This window comes from Thamnophis elegans, chromosome 4 (assembly GCF_009769535.1).
Source record: "Thamnophis elegans isolate rThaEle1 chromosome 4, rThaEle1.pri, whole genome shotgun sequence".
Taxonomy (NCBI): domain Eukaryota; kingdom Metazoa; phylum Chordata; class Lepidosauria; order Squamata; family Colubridae; genus Thamnophis; species Thamnophis elegans.
Genome location: NC_045544.1, coordinates 130,371,792 through 130,396,419, shown reverse-complemented (window position 1 = coordinate 130,396,419; position 24,628 = coordinate 130,371,792). Strand labels below are relative to the sequence as shown.

The following is a 24,628-nucleotide window of genomic DNA, read 5'->3' as shown; positions in this document are numbered from 1 at the left end:
GGCTTGTTCAGCTCGTTCCTGAAGAATTAAAGGTGAAGAGCACTCGGTTGTTTGTTTGCTTTTTGCTTCTGTTCTCTTCCATGGCCCTGATTTGCTTTTACAGCTTGATCTTATTTCTTGCTCAGAGTTTTTAATCATGCTAACAAACCTTCCCCGCTCCCTGCTCCTTTCTTTTGCTACGAACAACCCGACAACAGCTGACTCTGTTACCTATCCCTCTTTCCCTAACCTCTCACCGTTGCCCCTAAAATTAAGCTCCGGTATTAGCGCAAGAATGCATGCTTCGCATGGTGCCGTTTCCCCCCCTCCGCCCCTTTTTTTATTATTTTCTGTTCCGCTACGGTTTTGAATGTGCTGCTGTAAAGAACAAAGCTTGCATGGTTTTAATTAGCTGGCCTTTTCTGGCTGAATCGTTTGCGTTAACAGACATTGTGGATGAGCTGAAGGCCAGGCATTTATGTAAAAAAAAGCACAATCCGGGTTTTGTATAGTTTTGTTTTGTTAAAAATATATATATATATATTAAGAAATCCAGTCTGTGGAGATTCTCAGTTATCCAGGTCATGGTTGTCCCAAAAGTGTTTTTTTTTTGTTTGTTTCAAGAGGCAACTGGACTTTGTTTTTCCTTGAAGATGTTTTGCTTCTCATCCAAGAAGCTTCTTCAAGTTCTCCAGAACTGAAATTCTCCAGAACTGAAGAAGCTTCTTGGATGAGGAGCGAAATGTTTTTAAGAAAACAATCAAGAAAATCCAGTTCCCTTTTTGAAAAGCACCTTTGGGATTAAGAAATCAGGTGGTTGTTTTTTTTTTAAACGAAGTAATATTTTGCAACAAATCTATTTTGCTTGCCCTCACCCCAAAAGGTGATATTAAGCTGGAAATAAAATTTCTAGTTGTAAATTTCTAGTCTCTTAGGGGAGTGAGACGGGTTGTGTAGAAATTAAATAAATAAATATCATTGTATATGGAAAATATGGGGAATATGTTGGGAAATTTTGCACAGTATGTCCTTTTCTTTCTTGTCCACATGTAGCTCAGCAAAGCATGATATGCTCCAGTCCAAGAAAAAGAAAAAAAAAACAAGAAACGTGGTGCAAGATTTAATCTTTGTCCCTCCCTCCCTCCCTTCCTCTTTTGCCTAGATATTAATGACATCACTGAGATGCAAGGATATGGTGCCGGCTTCTTTTCATGGCAGTTTGACCACTACAATCAAGTTTCCTTATGTCTTTCCTGCTCCACCGGTGGCTCTCCTTACAACCTGCCCAGCTCCTGCACTTGTATCCATGACAGGTGAAGTAAACTCTTTAGAATCTCTTTTCAAGCCCCTTGAATGAAACTTGAAGAATTCTGAGCCATTCCTGACAGACGAAAAGTAGCTGTCAACTTGCAAACAACCCTGGCCTGCTCTCGAGTTGCCATAGGCAAGAGGGGGGGAAAGTGTCGCAGCAGCATGGCAGCCACAACCAGAAGCCCATTCCACGGATACTTTTCTCAAGGCTGTATACCAGGTTACCTGCAACAGCCGGAGCGGCATGATCTCAACAACCCACAAAAGTGCTCCATTGGAGAATATGATTTATGACACACCCTGGAGGGAGCGGGGGAAACAGGGTCATAATTGGGCCATAAATTACGTGGGGTCAGAGCTGGCTTCACTTGGGTACGTGCAGATATGTTGCTTCTAATAAATAACTGGATTTCTCTTGAAGCTTGGCTCGAGACTCATGGTTTAATTAGGGCATCCCTCGGAATCCTGACAGTAGCTACTGTCACTGGGATCAAGAAGATTGTTAGGACTTTGTTTATTATTTATTTATTTGATTATTTTTATCCCCTCTTTATTATTTTTATAAGTAACTCAAGATGGTGAACATATATAATAATGTTTCCTCCTCCTATTTTCTCCACAACAACCACCCTGTGAGGTGGCTTGTGCTGAGAGAGAATGAGTGGTCCAAATTCACCCAGCTGGTTTTCATCCTAAAGTGGGACTAGAACTCACAGTCTCCTGGTTTCTAGGCCAGCACCTTAATCACTGCACCAAACTGGCTCTCTTTATTGTCATATTTTAAAATTGAGTGTGCAAATTTGGGGAGTGGGTTTGAGCGACTTCTTTAAATCTGTCCTTTTGCAAGTGACATTGTCTAAGCCAGTGTATCTTAATCTTAGCCTCTTCAACTCCCAGAAATCTTCAGCTGGCATGCTGGCTGGGGAATACTGGAAGTTGAAGTCTACACATCTTAGCATGCTGGCTGTGGAATTCTGGGAGTTGAAATCCACAGATCTTGAAGGGGCTGAGGTTGAGAAACACTGGCCTAAGCTGAGAAACCAGTAAGAGTCGGGTCTGGTTAATTGTTGCATGCAATAGTACCAGGGCAATAACAGGCTAGGAAGTTGATTGACATTCTGGAAATGACAACCTAGTTTTGTATTGTTGCTTAGCATGCTTGCTAAAAATTGTGCTCAACTCAAAGGAGATTTTCCTTATTTTAAAACCACGATGAAAGCTACTCTTGCTTTATTTTAATTCAAAGGCTTTAAAATAATTGCTGACTATCAACTGAATGTCAGCAATATCATGTGTCCTAAAAGTGTGTCAAGAGTTTCTTGCAGAAAAATCAAACCCAGAAAGCACACACAGATAACTGATTCAGCTGGATTCATTAACTTCTTTATATACATAATAACAAATGAATAAATGTACAATGCCAATAGTAGATTATTTCAACGTGGTAGAAGTTACAAGCAGAACACAAGCAGGAGAGAACAGTTAGTTTCATTTCAGAGTTCAGATCAGACAGAGTAGTTTCAGTTTCGATTCTCAGCACAGACTCAGATCTGTTTAAGCTCCCATTGGTTGACTTAGTTGCTATGTCTATTCATTGGCTGACCTTGTTACCATGTCTCTCCCAGTCATGAATATTCTAACAGAGTGGAAGTATTGATAGTGCATACTAAAATAATGGGAGTGGGGGGGGGGATGCCTTTCATTAGATGTATTCAAGTGGAAGCTAAACACCCCCTTGCAGGAGAAGCTTTAATGTGGATTTGTGCATTAAACAGGGTTAGACTCCATGGCCTAATTGCTCCTTCTAATTCTAATTCTGGGTCTTTACCTTGGTTGGGTGTATCATGGACACCTGACCACGGGAGAGGACAATGAGAACTAGTGGCTAAAATGTCAGGTTAACAGTAGGAGACCCTAGATTCAAATGAACTATGAAATTCTGGTTGTAATTACACTGTGAGGGGATTAGCCCATCTCTGCTTCTGGAATCATTGTAAAGACACTGCAGAATAATCCTTATTACAACATTTTAAGGACCTTTGGAGGAGGGGGTGAGAAATGAGGAGCAAAGACAGTTGTTGGCAGAATAAATGTGTTTGATGCATGTATTCTGAATGTTGCTTCTTTTTCCCCTAACAGAACCCCTCTAAAACTGTTGTGTGAAAGTATGAAGAGGCAGATTGTTTCCAGAGCCTTCTATGGATGTAAGTTCTGCATGTGAGGTTGGATCCCAGCTGGGCATCAAACTAACTGCTTACCACACCTGGGCCCATCCAGGCAAAAACCTCTATAGAAGGGCTCAAAATGAGGAAGTTGGTGGACAGAGCAGAGGTTGAGAAATGCCTCAAGTGTTGGAGGAGGCTTCAAGTGCAGAATTAGCCCTGAATCCTTACATAGCTGCAAGTGATCCAGAACTGATACCCCTTAAGCTCTATAAAACCTTATCTATCTATTCCCAGGCTAAGGCCGGCATTCTTGGGAAGATTCCTGTATAATAAACTAGATATAATAAAGTTCAGCGGTTCGAATCCCTAGCGTCTCGTAACAGTGAGCTCCCGTTAGTTGTCCCAGCTAGCAGTTCGAAAGAGCGTAAAAAATGCAAGTAGAAAAATAGAGACCACCTTTGGTAGGAAAGTAACAGTGTTCAGTGCGCCTTTGGCATTTAGTCATGCCAGCCACATGACCACGGAGATGTCTTCGGACAGCACTGGCTCTTCAACTTTGAAACAAAGGTGAGCACCGCCCCCTAGTGTTGGGAATGACTAGTACATATGTGCGAGGGGAACCTTTACCTAATAAAGTAATTGGCTTGAACCCTACATATGTGGACCTGGTTGCTTGTAGCTAACAGCAACCCAAGATCAACCTCCTCCTTTTTATTCGGTGTGTTGACATCTCGCACACATGGAAAACAGGCAAGGGCTTGTATCTCAGTGCTCTGTCCACCATCTTGCTAATTTTGATCCCTCCCCTCTCTCACATGGACACCAATGTATTTGGGTACGCTATTTTTATTGATGAAGAAAATGTATATGGCTGCCCAATTCACTCACAGTGACTCCAGGGGTGGCTCAAGAAGTAAAACCACGAAATACAAAACTCAACCCCATGGTGGCAAGAATCAAACCAACCACTTGATGGTCTCGGTATCACCTTGTGTGTCCCGTCCCCCCCCCCAGGTCCATTGGCAGAACTGTGTCTTCAGGCCTTCTGAAAGCGTGTCAAAGTGGAAACCAACCTTATCTCCACAGGGATGATGTTCCACAGGGAGGGATCCACCATGAAGAAGGTCCTTCTTCTTTATCCTATTAGATGGACCTCCTTCAGAGCAGGGGTCTTCAATCTTGGCAACTTTAAGACTTGTGGACTTCAACTCCCAGTTGGCTGAGGAACTCTGGGAGTTGAAGTCCACAAGTTTTAAAGTTGCCAAGGTTGGAGACCCCTGCTTCAGAGAGTGGATCTGTAACATATTGTGTCTCCTCACTCTGGTAGGTCAGGTAAATGTAACTGGGAAAACATGGTTCTTCAAATAACACTGCAACTTCCATCAGCCTCAGCCAGCCTTACTGATGGGTGGCCAGGTTGAAAAAGGTAGAATCCTGAACAAGCCCAAGAGCATGGAAATTTGCACCTAAAGGACCATGTATTTATTGGCCTTCAATTGCATCTGAATGGGTAAAAACCAAACTGTAGGCCATGTACTTAAAGCCATTTGTGTGTTTTTATGGTCAAGAGAGAAATCTGTATTTGAGAAGATGATGGATTGGAACTTGATCAATGTTATGATGTTTGAATGAATTGTTTTGAATTTGCTTAGGATTTCTTCCTGGTCTATAGCCATAGGAAATAATCTTCATATTGGGAACAATCAAAACATTAAAAAAAAAACTTGGAATATTTTCAGTAAAATAAAAGTGTACAAAATGAAAAGTTTAAGAACAAAATAGAAAATAAGAACAGAATAGAAAGAAAACATGATTTCTGCCCTTTTTACCCTGTTTCCCCAAAAATAAGACCTCCCTGGATAATAAGCCCAATCGGGCTTTTGAGTGCATGTGCTAAAATAAGACCTCCCCCGAAAATAAGACCTCCCCGAAAATATTACATCACAGCAGCAGCCATGAGGTGACCACACTCGCCACCTCTGCACTCCAAAAATAATAAGACCTCCCCGAAAATAAGGCTAAGTGCTTATTTCGGGGGTCAAAAGAAAATAAGACGCTGTCTTATTTTCGGGAGAACACAGTATTAATTGTCATCTTATTCTTTCCCCCTTCCTCTTTTATTTTATTTTTTATCCCCAAAGCCATGAATCATAAATTCAGTCTTCTCTTTTTTCAACAAAAAGTTCATAGAATACTTCCTGTCTTTAAACAAATACTCTTTATATTTCTTCCTTGACTCAACTTTGCCTTTATTCTCTATCAGTTTTAAAATCCAATTTTCTACTGTGGTTATTTCTGAATTCCTTTACCTTTGTGCATGCGGTATTTTGCCGCAGTTACCATCTACAATATTAGTTTCCCATATATCTTTTCCAGTTCATCATTCATAAAATCCAATAAAAATTCCAGTTTCTTTGTAATAGTAATCTGCAGTATCCTTTGCATTATTGTGCAAGTTTGCACCAGTGGTGGGTTGCAGGCGGTACGCCCTTGTACGGGCTTACCGGAGCCAGCCTAGAGCACCGGATACTGTTCTGGTATGGTGCTCCGGAGGGCCCGCCCGCGCTCCATACCGTGTTTTAAAGCTGTCAGCGGTTCCCTGCATGCGCATGGCACGTACAGCGCCTGCGCGACACTCCGCTGAGCAGCTGGAGCGTCACAGAGACTTGCAGAAGCGTCATTTCCAGTTACAACGGATGCGTGCACCGTATGTGTGTGCGCACGGCCAGTGCATGTGCATGTGGGTGACGCCAGGGCAGTTCCAACTGTACCAGTTGGACTGGAATCCAGAACCCACCACTGATTTGCACCCAAAATCGCTTTGTTTTTTCAGAAATCCACCAGGCAGGATAAAATTTTCCTTATCATGCTTCCAACACTGGTTTGCTATTTATCTATTTTTGACAATTTAATTGATGTCATATGCCAATGATACCTCACTTTGTAAAAGTTACCTCGCACATTTTGACACTGTACATTTATATCAGCTTCCTACGTTTTTAACCAACGTCCATATTTATATGATAACTAAAATTGGCAGCTGGAGAATAATTGAAATTCTGTGCTGTAATTCCAACCCTGATGACGTCCCTTCCACCAGAGTTCTGCTATTTTAAGCCTCATAGAGTGTGCCGTTAAATTGTCAACAAAGTGCTTTTATTCCTGGGAAAGCAAGTTGGATTGTGTAAGATCTAAATATGATGGCAGTGGCTAAGGGCATCGGATGAATTTCAGTTGGGACAATTTCAGTAATAGGAAAACAAGCAGCCCTCAATTTATGACCATTCATTTAATGGCTGTTTGAAGTTAGAATGGTGCTGAAAAAAAGTGACTTACAACCGATCCTCTACTAAAGGAGCCGTGGTGGTGCAGTGGTTAGAATGCAGTATTGCAGACTGACTTTGCCCACTGCCAGAAGTTCGATCCTGACCAGCTCACAGTTGACTCAGCCTTCCATCCTTCTGAGGTCGGTAAAATGAGGATCCAGATTGTTAGGAGCAAGATGCTGATGTCAGGGTTCCAAGTAATAGATCCATTGCAAGCAAAAACTCCGGAGGCAACTAGATTCCTCAAAGAATAGCTTTATTGGAAATACCAAATTGGCACATATCGGGTGGAAACCAACTCTGAGGAGCCCCTTGATTTTCACCTAATTCAAAGTAACATTTTACCCTCAACCCCAAACAATCAGTCACGTGGCCCCATCAAGGCAGCATCTGCTGGTCTACTGCAAGATCAGCAGGTCAGCGGTTCAAATCTCACCGGCTCAGGGTTGACTCAGCCTTCCATCCTTCCGAGGTGGGTAAAATGAGGACCCAGATTGTAGGGGGCAATATGCTGACTCTCTGTAAACCGCTTAGAGAGGCCTGAAAGGCCTATGAAGCGGTATATAAGTCTACTGCTATATTGCTATTGGTGACATCACTCCTTCCTCCAGCCAGGAGTGAGAATGTCCTTGGTTCCCAAGAGAAAGTATTTTGTTTTGACTACATAACCCCAGCTGTCTCTAAACCGCCCCCCACTCCTTATTCCTCACTCCAGTGTGGCAGCATTGAAACTCCAAGATGGCTTCGGCCAGGCCAGCTTCAGGTTTGACAGCTGACCCTGTAAAACCACTTAGAGAGGGCTGTCAAACACTATGAAGTGGTATATGTCTATTGCTATGATTGTAACACATCCCAATGATGACATGGTCAAAATTTCGATGTTTGGCCACTGGCATGTATTTATGATGGTTGCAGTGTCCCATTGTATGTGATTGCGCGATCGCCATTTGCAACTTTCCCAGTTGACTTCCAAGACACACAATCATTTGGATTAACTTAACAAACGTAATTCGTTAACAAACATGTGATTTGCTTAATTGCCCCAACAAAAAGGTTGCAGAATTGGGCACAACTCCTTTTAACAATCGCCTCACTTAGCAAAGGTGTTTCCGGTCATGAAAGTGGTTATAAGTTGAGGACTGCACATACACTGCCTCCTGTTGGTCAATAAGTCACAAAAATACTCTGCTGGTTTGAACAATAAATGCCAGACCTGTTAAATCTGGGTGTTGTCTCCCCCCCACCCACAGGGCTTGCATACTGCCGACACTTGTCCACTGTCCGGACTCACTTGTCTGCGTTGGTGAACCATTCCATCATCCCATCAGATAAACCCACAAGTGCTGCAGAGGGACTGAGCAAAGAGGTCTGGAGCAAGTACCAGAAGGATAAGAAGGCAAGACTATGTCAATTATATATCGACAGCCCTTCATTGTAACTATTTGTTTAAAAATGCTTCGAAGTTATGAGGGTGCTGAAAAAAATAATTCATGTTGGTGGTGGTTTGTTCTCCGAGCTTGTTGTTCAGTTTCCAAATGGCTAGTTGAAGTTCAGTGTTACCTCACCGGGTGACAAGACGTTCAGAAATTGAACAAGAAGCTAGGGGATAGAAATTATAAATTAACAATGTCAACTGCATATAAAGAAAACTTGTACAAGATGTTTTATAGATGGCATTTTCCGCCGGCAAGATTGACAAAGATGTTTAAAGACAATTCAGCTAAATGTTGGAAATGCACCAGACGCTGGAGTCATATTACCATATGTGATGGACATGTGTAGAAGCCAAATATTACTGGACGAAAATACATACGTGGTTGGAGAAGATGATACAACAATATATTGATCTGAAACCAGAAATTTTTTTTCTGCAAATTTTACCAGAAACGTATAGTAAATAAAATGTATATCTGATTATCCATGTAGTAACTGTAGCTAGAATTGTATTTGCATAAAATTGGAAAAGTGAAGAGATTCCTATGGATAAGAATGTGATTAGGAAAATATTAGCATGTGCAGAAAGGAATAGGTTAACACTTGCAATTAAAGAGAAGGAACCAACTGAATATCATATTATATGGCAACTATTCTACCAATGGCTAGAGAATAAATATGAAAGTTAGAAATAAAAGTAGATTAATGAAATATAGAAAATATATCAATAGAATTAAATAAGTTAATGCCTTTATAATGCCTTGATAAGGCCACACTTGGAATACGGCATTCAGTTTTGGTCGCCACGATGTAGAAAAGATGTAGAGACTCTAGAAAGAGTGCAGAGAAGAGCAACAAGGATGATTAGGGGACTGGATGCCAAAACGTATGAAGAACGGTTACAGGAACTGGGTATGTCTAGTTTAATAAAAAGAAGGACTAGGGGAGACATGATAGCAGTCTTCCAATATCTCAGGGGTTGCCACAAAGAAGAGGGAGTCAAACTATTCTCCAAGGCACCTGAGGGAAGGACAAGAAGCAATGGGTGGAAACTAATCAAGGAGAAAAGCAACCTAGAACTGAGCAGAAATTTCCTGACAGAACAATTAATCAGTGGAACAATTTGCCTCCAGAAGTTGTGAATGCCCCAACACTGGAAGTCTTTAAGGAGATGTTGGATAGCCATTTGTCTGGAACGGTATAGGTTTTCCTGCCTAGGTAGGGGGTTGGACTAGAAGATTTCCAAGGTCCCTTCCAACTCTGCTATTGTATTGTATGGTATTGTATTAAGAAGAGGATTGTTACAGTATTAGATATGTTATGCATATCAGTATTAAGAGTAGACACACTGTTTAATGGAAGATGGATTGTTTGTATTAAAATAAAACTAGATAGATAGATATATATGCCTGGCCCAAAGTCCATAAGATGGGACTAGAGCTCACAGTCTCCTGATGATTGGCCCAAGTCACCTAGGTAGCTTTCAGGCCTAAGGCGGGGCTAGAACTCACAGTCTCCTGGTTTCTAGCTGGGTGCCTTAACCACTAGACCAAACTTGTACATTTTTGATTTTGATCAAATCCTAATTTTACAACTGACTCCATCTAAGCAAATAGCTGTCTTTACCGCAATGAATCAGTTATCTGTAGCTATTACAAAGGGAAGATTTTCCACTTCTGAATTGGTAGGTGTTAGCTAATTTTCCCATAATTTCTCTGTTTCAATCTCAATCTCACTTCCTTTCATTATTAGAATTACAAGGAATTGGAGCTGCTCCGACGAGTCTACTACGGTGGGGTGCAACATGAAATTCGGAAGGAGGTGTGGCCGTTCTTGCTGGGACACTACAAGTTTGGCATGAGCAAGAAAGAAATGGAGCTGGTACTTGTTTGTCTTTAGTATTTCCAAGAGGGGTTCTAGAAGATGACTATTCAATTTATCAAGAGGGGCTCAGTAATATGATATACAGAGAGATTCTAGCTTCAGGCCCAGCATGAATGTGGCCTTCAGAGTTTCTGCTAAGGATCGAGCAAGTTTTTCACAGATTATATTGTAAGATTTTTGAATTCAGTTCAGAATCTGATAATTCCAATGAAACTCTGAACATGAGGCTAATGATAATCAGTTTTTATTTTCTGCAGAAAGCAAAAAGACTTGATGGCATTTGTTTCTCCCACCTTAACAGAGCAGGCATAGAGAGAGAGAAAAAAAAACAGGCATGAGTCTCACCGTCCATGAAAAAAACTTTTTGTCAAACTTCTTATATTCTTACACAACTTGCACAGATCGTCATAGTGTTAGAAACATTATTTCATGTTATGCAAACATCATGATTTTTCTCAGCGCACAGAAAACAATAGACTTTAGAAGAGGAAAGAAATACATTTTCTGGCATATAAGACAGAGCTTTGTTAGGGAATGCTGAACACACATTTCAAGTTACAAGCAAGGTTACTTGGCACAATCGACTTTTTACTTTTCATAAGTAGTTACTTTACCAAGGCTAAGCTTGGCAATTTGCCTAGAAGTTTTATCTATGAAGTTGGCACGTTAGGTTACAATGGAGCTTCTCTCAACAGCAATTTAACAAAAGCTGAATAGGTTACACTCTGTGTATGCTCTAATCCTTCAGGGATCCTTTCAATATCTATAGGAGATGACCAGGCTGAGGCCAATGGAGAAGTCAAACACGTGATCAGTCACGAGTCCCTTTGCACCCACAAGAGTCCAGTTATCGTGAATTCCTTATCTGCCACAAAATTGTTTTGCCTGTTAGTAGTTCAGATTCTTGTAGGGAGTTTAAGCTTACCATAAATCTTTATACCCATTTGAACTGCCTGGATCTCTTGATCTCCCTGTCGCTTGACAGTATCATTCTGTGGAACTGCTAGCCTGAAATAAATTCTTCTCTTCCTTCTTAAGGTGGACGGGGACATTGTACGCCGATACCAGAAAGTGATGAGTGAGTGGAAAGCCTGCGAAGTGGTGGTGAAGCTCCGGGAGAAAGAGTCTCAGTTGGCCACCAAGTTTTCCTCCGGGAGCAGCATAGATAGTCACGTGCAGCGGCTGGTCCACAGGGATTCCACCATCAGCAATGAAGTAAGAGAGGGGAGGTGGACAATGGCCTTTGATGACTTGTGGACTTCAACTCCCAGAATTCCTGATTCCAGCAGGATTGGCTTAAGCCATGGTTGGCTCAGGAATTCTGGGAGTTGAAGTTTACAAGTCACAAAAGGGCCATCGTTCCCCACTCCTGATGCAAGATGATGGGTTGGGTCCATCAGTAAAGTCGCATCTTACTCTGTCATTAAAAAAAAGTCTGCAAAGTAAACACCAAGCAGCTCTCACATCCTTCCATATTTTCATATTTTAGGATTAACCAAGCAGTCTTTGATATTCAATCATTTCTTTAGTGACCGTTCAAGATTAAGTCAGGGAAGCCAGATTCTCTCAACAATGGCAGGCAATTTGCTTAACTGTGGCAAAAAAAAGTCATAAAAACCGGACACAGTTCACTTAGCAACCGCTTTGATTAGCTATGGAAATTCTGGTGGCAATTGTAGTCATACATCAAGGTCTAAGGAGACCGTGAGGTCCGACTGCTACATCTAAGGAGACCGTTCAATGCTTCCCTTGGCTTTGGTCTCCTAACAGCCTCCAAAAGCAGACGGTGCAAACAAGTGTTATGGCATCATGTTTTTCCTTGAAAAAAAATACCAAGCTAGCAATTCCATCTTGGATTCAGCTATATTGATCCCTTCTGTGTTTTTTCAGGTGGTCCTTTTGTGTTCTGAGTATGCTCGGGGGGGTTATTGGATTACATGGGCAGGATTATAATGTTTCTCTATTATTGTAAATCTTGGGATTCTTTCAGTTGTGCTGTTACTTCCTTTTTAGATCCCATAAGTTCCTTTAGATCCCGTGTTTGGCTATAACTTCATTCGCAGCTGCCACCTGCATTTGCTTTTAGAAGGAGTGGAAAAAAGAGTCATACAAAAATTAAATCTTGTTCTATTTTGTTTGGAACTCCAGCTGTTTTGTCCTTCAAACCACTTGGTCTTCCCTTTGTTCTCCTCTAACAGTCATGCAACTTTTTGTGACTTGGGCATCTTATACCCCGGGCCATATCCAGCTGGGAGAGGCTCGGACAAGGGCTCTGTGTCGGAGGCAGAGAGGGGGCCAGGACCATCTGGGAATTATGTGTTGCCTCCAAAGCCTCCAGAATTGGACAGTAGTGAGGCAGAGGAACAGGCTTCTCCTGTTCCAAGTGAGCGCATGCATAGAACTGCCAGAAGGCAAGAACAGTTAAAACAGAAGGGACGACTCGAAAGTAAGGTTTGGAGGTGATGGGCCCCTCCCATAGGACATAAAGGAGGAGCAAAGGCACATGAGCCTTTGCAGGAAGCAGCTTGGTTCATGCTGGTCAGTTTACCTTCTGAAGCTCTGTTTTGACTCTGCTCCATGTAGCCTTGCCAAGCTAATTGCCAATTAAGTCTTTGGCAGCATTTTCAAAGAGGATAAAGGTGGGTACTTATCAGCCTTATCCCGAAGGACTTTGGCTGTCCTTGTCTGGCCTGCATGGATTACTTTTATTTTGAAGGGGCTGCTATTTTTTCCCCCAATTTGCCCATGTGCCTGGCCCCACAATGACAGGCAAGACACCAGAATATAAACTTGACAGCAAATAGCACTCCTTACTAGAACTGATGATGTTACCTTGTTAGGCTAATGAAACGTCTGCAAGAAAACAAGCAAGGTCAGAGAGCACCAAGAGCCTCTCATGCTTGCCTACGCATCTTCACAGCTCTGTTGGTTTGGCTTTCCACAACAGTCCCAGTTTCTCCTGTGGCCTCTTGGGACAATTAATTGCCCACCTTTGTCATGGACCATGCTGTCTTTCTGTTAGCCAGTTTGGGTCAGTCTTGTCTCTGGCAAAAAAATCAGGTAAAGTCTTTTTTCAACTTAACAACCCCAATTGAGATGTCTTTAAGCAGAAGCTAAATAGATCATACTTGGAAGTTTCATGGGGTTTTCTACCCTGCATGGAAACTGGATTCATGACTTCAAGGGCTTGCCTCCAGAAGTTGTGGGTGCTCCATCACTGGAGGTTTTTAAGAAGAGATTGGACAACCATATGCCTGAAATGGTGTAGGCTTTCCTGCATGAGCAAGGGGTTGGATTAGAAGATCTCCAAGGCGCCCTTCCAACTCTGCTATTCTGTTATTCCTCCAGTTTGGTGGCTGTGTTTGTAGCTCACGTTTAGATACAGATTAACAGAGTTGGAAGGGACCATATAGGTCATCTAATCCAACCCCCCCTCGCTCAAGCAGGAGACCCTACACCATTTCTGACAAATGGCAGTCCAATCTCTTCTTGAAAACCTCCAGTGATGAAGCCCCCCCAACTTCCAAAGGCAACATCTGTTCCATTGGTTGATTGTTCTCACTGTCAGAAAGATCCTCCATGTTTCCAGGTTGAATCTCTCCTTGGTCAGTTTCCATCCATTATTCCTTGTCTGGCCTTCAGGTTTCTTGGGAAATAGTTTGATCCCCTCCTCTCTGTGGCAGCCCCTGGAAGATTGCTCTTATGTCTCCACTGGTCCTTCTCTTCAACCAAGTTAGCTTGCTACAAACCAAGAGTTGAGTTCATCCAACATGGAAATATTAGTTTGAAGCTTGATCATTATTTTGTGGCTCAGATTGACATATGAACTTGATGCTTTATGGTTCAGACTATAGTAAAAACCAGGAGATGAGTTAATCCACTCAGTAAGGGCAGCAGTGTTGTCAGAAGAGATAGCCTATCACTCTTTTCTTAAATTAATTAAGAGCCATGGTGGCCCAGTGGTTAGGCTACCATATCGCAGGCTGAATCTGCTCACTGCCAGCAGTTCGATCTTGATCAGCTCAAGGTTGATTCAGCTTTCCATCCTTCTAAGGTCAATAAAATGAAGATTGTTGGAGGGCAATATGCTGACTCTATAAACTGTTTGAAGAGTGCTGCATAGCACAATGGAGAGGTATGCAGGTTGTCCTCGGCTTACAATCACAATTGAGCAGAAACATTTTGTTGCTAAGTAAAACTTTTGTTAAGTGATTTTCGCTCCATTTTACAACCTTTCTTGCCACAGTTGTTAAATTAGTAACTTGGTTGTTAAGTGAACCTGGCTTCCCCATTGACTTTGCTTGTCAGAAGGTCACAAACGATGATCACATGGCTCGGGAAACAGCGACTGTCATAAATGTGAATCAGTTGCCAAACATCTGAATTCTGATCAAGTGACGATGGGGATGGTTGTACTGTAAGTGTGAAAAATGCCCTTAAGTCACTTTTTTCAGTGCTGTGGTAACGTCGAACAATCATTAAATGAACTATCGTAACTAGAGGACTGCCTATATAAGTCCAAGTACTATTGTTATTAATGTTTATGTCCTTCTTTCTCCCTGATGGACATATTGCTGTTCACAGGTGTTTATTTCTGTGGATGAAATGGACTCCGTAGACCGAGACCTGAAGGCCCACGAAGAACCATCATTGACCAAAGTTTGCCTAGATGCACCCACCGTTGTGGTGGCAGTCGACCAACAACAGTCGGTCGAATTTGATTCTCCTGATTCCGGGCTCCCGTCTTCTCGGAATTACTCCGTCACATCAGGCATCCTCTCCAGCATTGATGATGGGCAAAGCATTTGCTTTGAGGATGGGACCGAAGAGGAAGCTGGCCCGGAGTTGCAGAAACCGGATCTGGATCACGTTTCACCAATCAAGGGCTCGGCTCCTTCGGGCTGTGCGATGGAGGAACAGACGGGTTCCCAAGTGGACTCTAAAACAGCTGCAGAAGAGAGCATCTCTGTGTTCTCTGCTTCTTATACGGTAGGCAAGGGCCAGGGGCCGACATAGGCATGCACAGACAGCCCTCACTTAATGACATTCATTTGGATTGGAATTTCACATCCTCTGTTAAAAGGCCGGGCAAGAGGGCATTGCATTTATGAAATATTCCTTCCCTGGAAGGAATCCAATTTCCTCCCCTAACTTTTATTTACTCCTAGTTTTAATTGTGTTTTTATTACCGTATTTTTGGAGTATAAGACCCACCTTTTCCCCTCAAAAAAGAGGGTGAAAATCTGGGTGTGTCTTATACACTGAATACAGAATTTTTGGCCTCCCAAAACCCTCTGTGCAAAAATGGCCATGCATAGCCTTTAGGAGACTTCCAGAGTGCTCCTGGGGGTGGGGAAGACAAAAAGTAGTGAAAAATGGGCCATTTATTGCTCATTTTTGCCTCCCCAGCCCCCAGAAGCACTCTATAAGCCTCCTAAAGGTTATGCATGCCTTTTTTTTTTTGACGAAAAACGGGCCATTTTTGTGAGGTCTGCAGAGTGCAAAAACTTTTTTTTTTAAATTTGCCTCTTCAAAATCTTGGTGCATCTTATACTCCGGTGCGTCTTATACTCCAAAAATATGGTATTTATTTCTTTAAAAAGCTGAGTGGCATGGTAACCTGGTGGTAGCCTCCCATTTGGAAAGATGGGTTCAATGCTAGATAGAGACAGATGTTTCTCTCAGGGCACAAAGGAAAAAAAATCTGCTGTGAACTCAGCATAGGCATCAGGAAGGGCATCCGTCCAGTAAACACTCAGCTCCACTCAAGTCGCCCCAACTCTAACCCGAATTAAAGAATTAGAGGGTCATTTTTAAAAAAGGAGTTATTTATTTATTTATTTAAAATGCTGGCATGACTGCTCACTTTAAAGAAAACCACAGCTCTGGGTGGCTCACAGCAATCATGCAAAATCAAACATTAAAATCAATAAAAGCAAAACACAAGGAAATCTGGCAGTCTCCTTTGATGCAACCAACACCACTGTTTTACCACTTTCCATTTCATGGAATTGCAGCCCTTTTCTCTTAATTAAACTGCGACATTTTTGCTGTCTGGTGTCTTAAAAACCTTTTAAATAAAACAACAGGCCACTTTAAAAAAGAAGAATGGGGATCATGAGACTAACATTATCTAAAATATGGATGTTGTTCCTGTCTAGGAAAAAGGTTAGAACGTGGTTTATTCAGGTCTCTTTTTAAAAAAAAATGTATACCACTAAGATCATAATCCATTTGCTGAGGTTTTAAAATGACGAATTTAGACTGAAAGCTTCTTATTTTGAAAATCCTTGTGATACAAACAGATATCCTTAGATGCTTCCCTTATTAAATATTTCATACTATCTGATTTTTCCTGCAAAACGCTCAGGATGATCAACAGGATATTAATCCATTCATTTTTATCTTTATTGTCGTTGGTTTTGCACGTCGTTGATTAACGTGAAATGGTGCAACAATAAAATCATAGGAATAAGAGTGCATTTAGCACATGGTGGTATGATCTCTGGTTTTACAAATTTACTTACAGAAATTGTTTTAAAATGAACGGACATCAAAATCTTGTCGTTCTGCAAAGATCAGGCCCAACAGACAATACTCTCCTTTGTTCAGCAACAGGTTTTTAATGAGTCTTTGTATTTTCCAGATAGAAATGCTGGACACTGTTGCCTTAAACTTACATAGAATTGACAAAGATGTTCAGAGGTGCGATAGAAATTATTGGTATTTCACTGCTGAGAATCTGGAGAAGCTTCGAAATATTATGTGCAGGTAAGTTAAACCTAAGAGGGAGGTGCAAGAGCAATGGTAGGTTTCACATTTTGTTACCACCGGTTTGCTGCGGGCACAACCGCTTGCTTCATGGGCACACACGCCCCTTCCGCACATGTGCTTGATCTTCCGTACATGCACTTTGTTTTCGTGTGCGCTTTCCTCGTAGGCGCCCAGCCTCAAAAATGTGCCTAAATAGGATGGCATAGAGCCCACCCGTGATTTCCGCTACCAGTTTGGGTGAACCTGTCAGAACCGGCTGAATGCCACCTCTGTGCAAGAGAGCCACATCTGGAAAGCTTAGGCCAATGCTTGTCAAGAGAAGAATTGAGCCTCGGCATCTGGAGTCAGATGCAGCAGAGCAGAGTGAAATCTCATCTGTGGTAGAATTTGCTGACTTATGTTTTTCCAAGTTGAATCTGGGCAGATCCCGCTATCTGGGTTAGAATCCATGGAATGTTCTCTATGGTGACATTATTGTTCATTGCAGGCCCTGAACATCACATTTTAAAATAAAATGTGTTCCTCTTGGCCTGCTTCTTCATTCTGTTTCATGATAGATGACTGCTATCATTCCCAAAATATTTATATGTGTTTATATATATTACACACACTCATACCCATATATATGATGTACTCCTTGAATTTAACTCAGGCCTTAGTAACAACTAATGGATAAATGTTTATGGAGATTCTATCTATCTAATTAGAACATAGATAGATAGATGATAGATAGATAGATAGATAGATAGATAGATAGATAGATAGATAGATAGATAGATAGATAGATAAATAGATGATAAAGATAGACAGAAGATAGAAAGATAGATAGACAGAAAGATAGACAGACAGACAGACAGACAGATAGATAGATAGATAGATAAAGATAGACAGAAGATAGAAAGATAGATTCACAGTAGATAGATAGATAGATAGATAGATAGATAGATAGATAGATAGATAGATAGATAGATAGATAGTTAGTTAGATAGATAGATAGACAGACAGACAGACAGACAGACAGACAGACAGACAGACAGACGATAGCTTGATATAGATAAGAAGATAGATACTTTTTCAAGAGGCAAGAGGACTTTCTGGTTTTTCTTTGAAGACATTTCGCTTCTCATCCAAGAAGATTCTTCAGCTTTGAGAAAGTGAAATGTCTTCAAAGAAAAACACACCAGTCCAGTTGTCACTTGAAAAAGGAACTTTGGGTAGGCCTTAGTTAGGGGTGGGTTTCTCGCCCCATTCCAACCGGTTCGGTTGGAACGAGGCCGGCGGCGTCCTTGCGCACGCACGCGGCGTCCTTGCGCACGCACGCGGCGTCCTTGCGCACGCACGCTGCGTGCACGCATGCGTACTAGCGTCTGCGCGATGCTCCAGCTGCTCCTGGAGGATCACGCAGGCGCTGTATGCGTTCTGTGCATGCGTAGAAGCGCAGAATTCATAAAAACTGGGTAAGGAGCGGGCGCGGGTGTGTGCGCGGGCGCGGGGGGGGGGCTTCGCCGTTCCCGGAAGTTACTTACTTCCGGGTTCGGCGACCAACTGGATCACAGGGACCGGTGCGAACCGGTCGAAACCCACCCCTGGCCTTAGTGCTACCACACCAAACAATTTGTAATCTCATTAAACCTAGTGCCCAATTTGGCGTTGGGGGTTTACTATTTTAATCAATGAGGACATTTGCTGCTTATGCTATGTTTAATTTTGTGAGGTTCTCTGTGAACTCCATGAGGTTTCACGTGGTGGACCAATCTCATAAGGAAAGTGTCTTCCTGATTCGTTTTGGCGCAAATGACATTCTGTTCCTTTAATTTCAGAAAAGAGTAGGAGCAGCCATATTTTAATAAGCCACGATGTAATGAAGAAACGCATGTTCTCTTTTTGTTGTTTCAGCTATGTTTGGGAACATTTAGAAGTAGGCTACGTCCAAGGAATGTGTGACCTTCTGGCTCCTCTCATGGTTATACTTGACAAAGGTAGGAAATCCCATGGTTGCTTTTTCTAGCTTGTGCAGCCCTTGGTGCCTGCATAGATTACATAGACTTAGAGCCTGTCCATAATATCATATCCAAACAATCTCATTTCTCAGTACATTGACCCGTCCTGAATCACTGTAGATGTATCTTTGGGCTCAGAAGAACTGTAAATTTACAAAAAACCCTAGGCAAAGAAAACTGGGCCAGTCTCCCCAGTTCTAAAAGCAGCCCCAGGAGGACTGAGCATGCTCAGTGGGCACATAATATTGATTACTAGGGAGAAAGAAGGAAGGAAGAGAGAGAGAGAGAGAGAGAGAGAGAGAGAGAGAGAGAAAGAAGGAAGGAAGGAAGGAAGGAAGGAAGGAAGGAAGGAAGGAAGGAAGGAAGGAAGGAAGGAAGGAAGGAAAGATGGAATGGTGGGTGATGAACATAAAAATCATAGGACTGGAAGGTACCTCCGAGGTCTTCTAGTTCAGGGATCTCCAACCTTGGTAACTTTAAGTCTTGTGGACTTCAAGGCTGGCCTGTAAGAGTTGCTTTCTTGTTCAATGTTATGGGCACTGCTTGCTGGTAAAAAAGCAGATACTAAATATATTGGTTTCTTCATGCAATTATTGAGAATTCATGGAGCTAATGCCTTACCTTTACTTGGTTTTAGATGAGCTGGCTTACAGCTGCTTTACTCAACTCATGAAGCGAATGAGCCAAAATTTCCCCAATGGAGGTGCCATGGACACACATTTTGCAAACATGAGATCTCTTATCCAGGTGGGTTTTATCTCGGCATGTGTATTTAAAAGATTTTTTTTTTTTGAGCTCTTTTTGGCATCTTTCTGAAGCCTGGAATTTTAGCCAAGTTCAAAGCAATACAAAACTAAGAATAAAACCAAATACATCACAGGATACCTTGATTATTGAGCAGATAGAAGTTATTGTAATCGTAATAAAATGTGTAATCGCAATAATATCTTCCCCCGGGCAGAAAAAGGACTAGGTCAAAAATAAATCAACTGTTCTTCACAATTTACACCCCTTAAGCACTTTGGTAAACAACACCTGGATTCTGAACTACACTGTCAGGGTTCCAAGTAACACCCCCAAAGCGGGATGTTAGACGGCTAGTGGCATCGACTTAACTCACAGTGTTTTATCCTTGCAGGATTGTTCCTTCTGTTGAGAGGGGGGCAGCCTGTCAAGCCTGAAATTATTGTGGTGTGGGATTGTTTGTATCTTTGGGCATTCTGATGCGCATTCAGCTGGATACAGTTTGGAGCTGAAGGGGGAGCGATGGAGCCTTTGGTCAAAACAGCATTCCTAACGGATAAATCAATCCCACTTGGATTGCTTCTTTATGCTGTAATGGGAAGCAGAATGGACAAGATGTTGCTCTTATCTACTAGAACAGGGGTCTCCAAATGTGGCAACTTTAAGACTTGTTGACTTCAACTCCAAGAATTCCCCAGCCAGTGGCTGGCTGGGGAATTCTGGGAGTTGAAGTCCACAAGTCTTAAAGTTGCCACATTTGGAGATCTCTGTACCAGAAGATGTGGTGGGAAGAGAGAGGAAAGTGGTTCCCTGCAAAATTCCTATAAGTCAAGATTTTATAGTTGGCTTTATCAGTTTATCAGTGGCTGAGCTTGTCGATCAGAAGGTCGACAGTTGAACGGTTTGAATCCCTAGTGCCGTGTAACGGAGTGAGCTCTGGTTACTTGTTCCAGCTTCTGCCAACCTAGCAGTTCGAAAGCACGTAAAAATGCAAGTAGAAAAATAGGGACCACCTTTGGTGGGAAGGTAACAGCATTCTGTGCGCTTTCAGCGTTTTGTCATGCTGGCCACATGACCCTGGAGACTTCTTTGGACAGCGCTGGCTCTTCAGCTTTGAAACGGAGATGAGCACCGTCCCCTAGAGTCTGGAACGACTAGCATATATGTGTGAGGGGAACCTTTACCTTTACCACGGCACATACTGTATATCCTTTATTTTTGTTTCTCTGTGTTTCTTTTCAAATAAAAAAAAAGATTTTAGATTCTGAGCTCTTTGAACTGATGCATCAGAATGGAGATTATACACATTTCTACTTTTGCTACCGGTGGTTCCTGCTAGATTTTAAAAGAGGTAAGGATTATTCTTTCCCCCCTAGGGTGTTGGCTAGAATTTTCCCATGCTGGCTTGGGAATTCTGGGAGTTGAAGTCCACAAAATCTTCAAGTTGCCATTTTGGAGACACCCCCCCCCCCCCGCTCTGTGGGGAGAAATCGCTTGGTCCAATTTTGATTGTGATGTGCTGAAGTAATCCCATGCTCTTTCTAATGTCTGTTCCATTCAGAATTGTTGTACGAGGATGTGTTTACAGTGTGGGAAGTTATCTGGGCGGCGAAGCACATCTCTTCCGAACATTTTGTCCTTTTCATTGCCTTAGCACTGGTGGAGTCTTATCGAGAGATTATCCGTGATAACAACATGGACTTCACCGATATCATCAAGTTTTTTAATGGTAAGGAAGGAAGAACTGAACAAGATTTTGTCTGTTTTTTTAATTTGCGAGAGGGTTACAGGTAGTTCTCGACCTATGACTATTTCTTTAGTCACTGCTCAAAGTTACAACGGCACTGAAAAAGTGATTACAACCGGTTTTCACACTTATGACCCCCCCCCCCTCATGATCATGTTATCAAAACTCAGTTGCTTGGCAACTGGTGTGTATTGCCATGTCCCAAGATCATGTGATCACCATTGGTAACTTTCCCAGCTGGCTTCTAACAAGCAAAGTCGGTGTGGGAAGCCAGATTCGCTTAACGACTGCATGATTCACTTACTAACTGGCATTTGTGCTGAAATGTAGGAGATAGAAGGAACAGTGACAGATAGTCCTCAATTTACGACCACAGGACCACAGTTGGTCCAGAAGTTCCATTGCTAAGCAAAGCAATTATTTGAGTAGGAATCACTTTTACGTTCTTGTTGTTTTTTTGGCCTGCATGTAAGCGAATCACTGCAGTTAAATTAATCAGGCTTTTGAGCCGAGGTGGCACAGTGGTTAGAGTGCAGTACTGCAGCCACTTCAGCTGACTGTTAGCTGCAGTTCAGCGGTTCAAATCTCACCGGCTCACGGTTGACTCAGCCTTCCATCCTTCCGAGGTGGGTAAAATGAGGACCCAGACTGTGGGGGCAATATGCTGACTCTGTAAACCGCTTAGAGAGGGCTGAAAGCCCTATGAAGCGGTATATAAGTCTAACTGCTATTGCTATTGCTATTTTGTTCAACAAATCCAGTTTCCCTCATTGTTCAAAGCTTGCTGGGAGGGTTGCAAATGGTGATCACATGACCCTGGGACACTCCAACCATCATAAATAAACCCTGTTCCACTGATTAATTTTTCTCCCTGTTAGGAAGTTACTTTTTAATTCCAGGTTGCTTCTCAGTTAGTTTCCATCCATTGTTTCTTGTCCTGCCTTCTGGTGCTTTGGAGAATAAATTGACTCCCTCTTCTTTGTGGCAGCCTCTCAAATACTAGAATACTGCTATCATGTCACCCCTAGTCCTTCTTTTCTCTAGACTAGTCATACTCAAATACCCAATAGTTTGACTGGAGGGAATCAAACTATTCTCCAAGGCACCTGAGGGTAGAATAAGAAGCGATTGGTGGAAACTAATCAAGGAGAGAAGCAACTTAGAACTGAGGAGAAATTTCCTGACAGTTGGAAGAATTAATCAGTGGAACAGAAGTTGCCTTCAGAAGTTGTGAAGGCCCCAACACTGGAAGTCTTTAAGAAGATGTTGGATAGCCATTTGTCTGGAACGATATAGGATTTCCTGCCTAGATAGGGGGTTGGACTAGAAGACCTCCAGGGTCCCTTCCAACTCTGCTATTGTATTGTATTGTATTAAATCCTGCATATGTTTTAATATGTTTTAATCTTCAAGCCTATAATCATTTTAGTTGCTTTTCTCTGCACTTTTTCCAAAGTCTCAACATCTTTTTTGTAATGGGGTGAGCAAAACTCGATGCAGTATTCCAGGTGTGGTCTTAGTGAGGTTTTATAAAGCGGTACTACTTCACATTTTGATTCTATACAACCAAGAGTTGTATTAACTTTTCTGGCTGCTGCCACACACCGCTGGCTCATATTTAAGTACATCTTTATCATCCTCTAGGACTCCAAGCTCACAGTTACTGTTTTGGAGTCGGATTTCACCTAATCGGTTCTTGTACCTTTTTCCTACCTAAGTGTAAAACCTTATTTCAAAGGGATTGAATAGAATTTCTAGTTTTTTGGGGGGGGTCTTAAGCCAGCAACGTTCAGCCCCCCCTTCATGAGCTGATAAAAATGAGGTAGCTGTGGACAATGGCTGAGATTGGTCAAATTTTGCCTCTTAATCCAAATGTAAATTGCATGTTGAGTGAACCTGAAGATTGTCTTTGCTGTTGCTAAATCTTTTCCCCAATGCCTTTGCTATGTTGCGTGCAGAGATGGCCGAGCATCACAATGCCCAGGAGATTCTGAAGATAGCAAGAGATTTAGTCTGCAAGGTCCAGACGCTGATTGAGAATAAATGAAAGCTGGAGCTGCTGTGAAGAATGTGAAGTTTAGCATCACTGCAAAAAGCTTTTGGAGGGGGGGAGGGGGGAGGGAGGGATTTTCCTGCACTTGTCACTTCAAACCATGTTTTAACAGCATCTTCCATGTAATGAAGTAAACATTCAAGAGATTTCTAAGCCTTTAACAAGCAAGGGGGGCGGAATATAAAACTGAGTTTTGATTGTGCACAAACAAGTCCTAATTCTTGGACTCTTATTTTCAGGGCCAAAAAAACCATTCTTGTGTGATTTTAATTCTCCCACTTGTTCCAATTCTGTCGTGTTCGAAATTGCCTCTTGCCCTGGGTTTGGTAAGCAAGTGTGTAGTAGAGCAAAAAGAAGAGTTCTTCCAAATTTTACCATTGCTTTAATTTTGCAAAATGTTTGTCTGGGTTTCCAAAGGAACCTCTCCAGCTGACTATAGGCAGGATGGATGTCTTGTAGCTTTGCCCAAGATTTTACCAGATTTAGGAGTAAGGGACCCCCTTACTCTTATCAACCTAGTAACTCACACCTTACACAGTCATGAAAAAAAGTTGCTGATTTCGTGCTCTGTTTATATATTTGGTCAGTCATCCCAAAGCTGAGTTCCAGCAACGACTGATAAAAAAGTGGGAAACGGGGAAATACCTTTGTATGTTTCTGCACAATCTTGAGGGCTAGAGTCTTGATTTAAAAAAAAAATGCTAGGAATCCAAAGGAAGGTTGAATTAGCTGGGTTTGAGAGACCTGTCACTCTATAGTGCCCATTGGAGGATACTCCTGTCTGTTTTTCATTTTGCTTTGTGGATCTGTTTGTCCCCATGGAAAATGTTTATGCATCCAGCATGACTTTATTTGTCCATTTTACTGAGTCTGTATTCGTGGCTACACTCCCCACGGCTTCCAAGCTGGAGCGACAGCCACGGAAAAGGGGAGTTTGACATAGCCCCAAAGTGCCAACAACTTCTGTCCAATGTAATAACCTTTTTGTTGTTTCTTTCCTTGGAATGCAAAAAAACAAGTATTTTTTGGTGGTGGTAGTGGCATGCACGCACGCACGCAATCCCTTGGCCCTGCTCGTTTTACTTTTGTGTGTGTGTGTGCACAAAGTGTTTGACCCATGCATGGTTCTGCTGGACAGTTTCATGGCAGAGGACAATGCTTTCTCCTTTGTGCATTTTTTTTCTTTGGATAGCAAAGTGAAGTCTTAACCC

The 24,628-nt window shown here is 42.1% G+C and overlaps 1 protein-coding gene across 1 annotated transcript in view; it reads left to right on the top strand.

The window, feature by feature from the left end:
- Positions 1-23,455, top strand: part of SGSM2 (small G protein signaling modulator 2) — a 65,307-nt gene extending 41,852 nt beyond the window's left edge. The window contains exons 13-24 of the mRNA XM_032216122.1: positions 1,142-1,292; positions 3,430-3,494; positions 8,032-8,177; positions 9,968-10,096; positions 11,138-11,314; positions 14,684-15,088; positions 16,746-16,870; positions 18,770-18,852; positions 19,511-19,620; positions 20,872-20,968; positions 21,179-21,346; positions 23,323-23,455. Of these exons, the coding sequence (XP_032072013.1) occupies positions 1,142-1,292; positions 3,430-3,494; positions 8,032-8,177; positions 9,968-10,096; positions 11,138-11,314; positions 14,684-15,088; positions 16,746-16,870; positions 18,770-18,852; positions 19,511-19,620; positions 20,872-20,968; positions 21,179-21,346; positions 23,323-23,411 (1,745 nt within the window). The 3' untranslated portion in view covers positions 23,412-23,455. The remainder of the gene's footprint in view (positions 1-1,141; positions 1,293-3,429; positions 3,495-8,031; positions 8,178-9,967; positions 10,097-11,137; positions 11,315-14,683; positions 15,089-16,745; positions 16,871-18,769; positions 18,853-19,510; positions 19,621-20,871; positions 20,969-21,178; positions 21,347-23,322) is intronic.
- Positions 23,456-24,628: the final 1,173 nt, after the last annotated feature.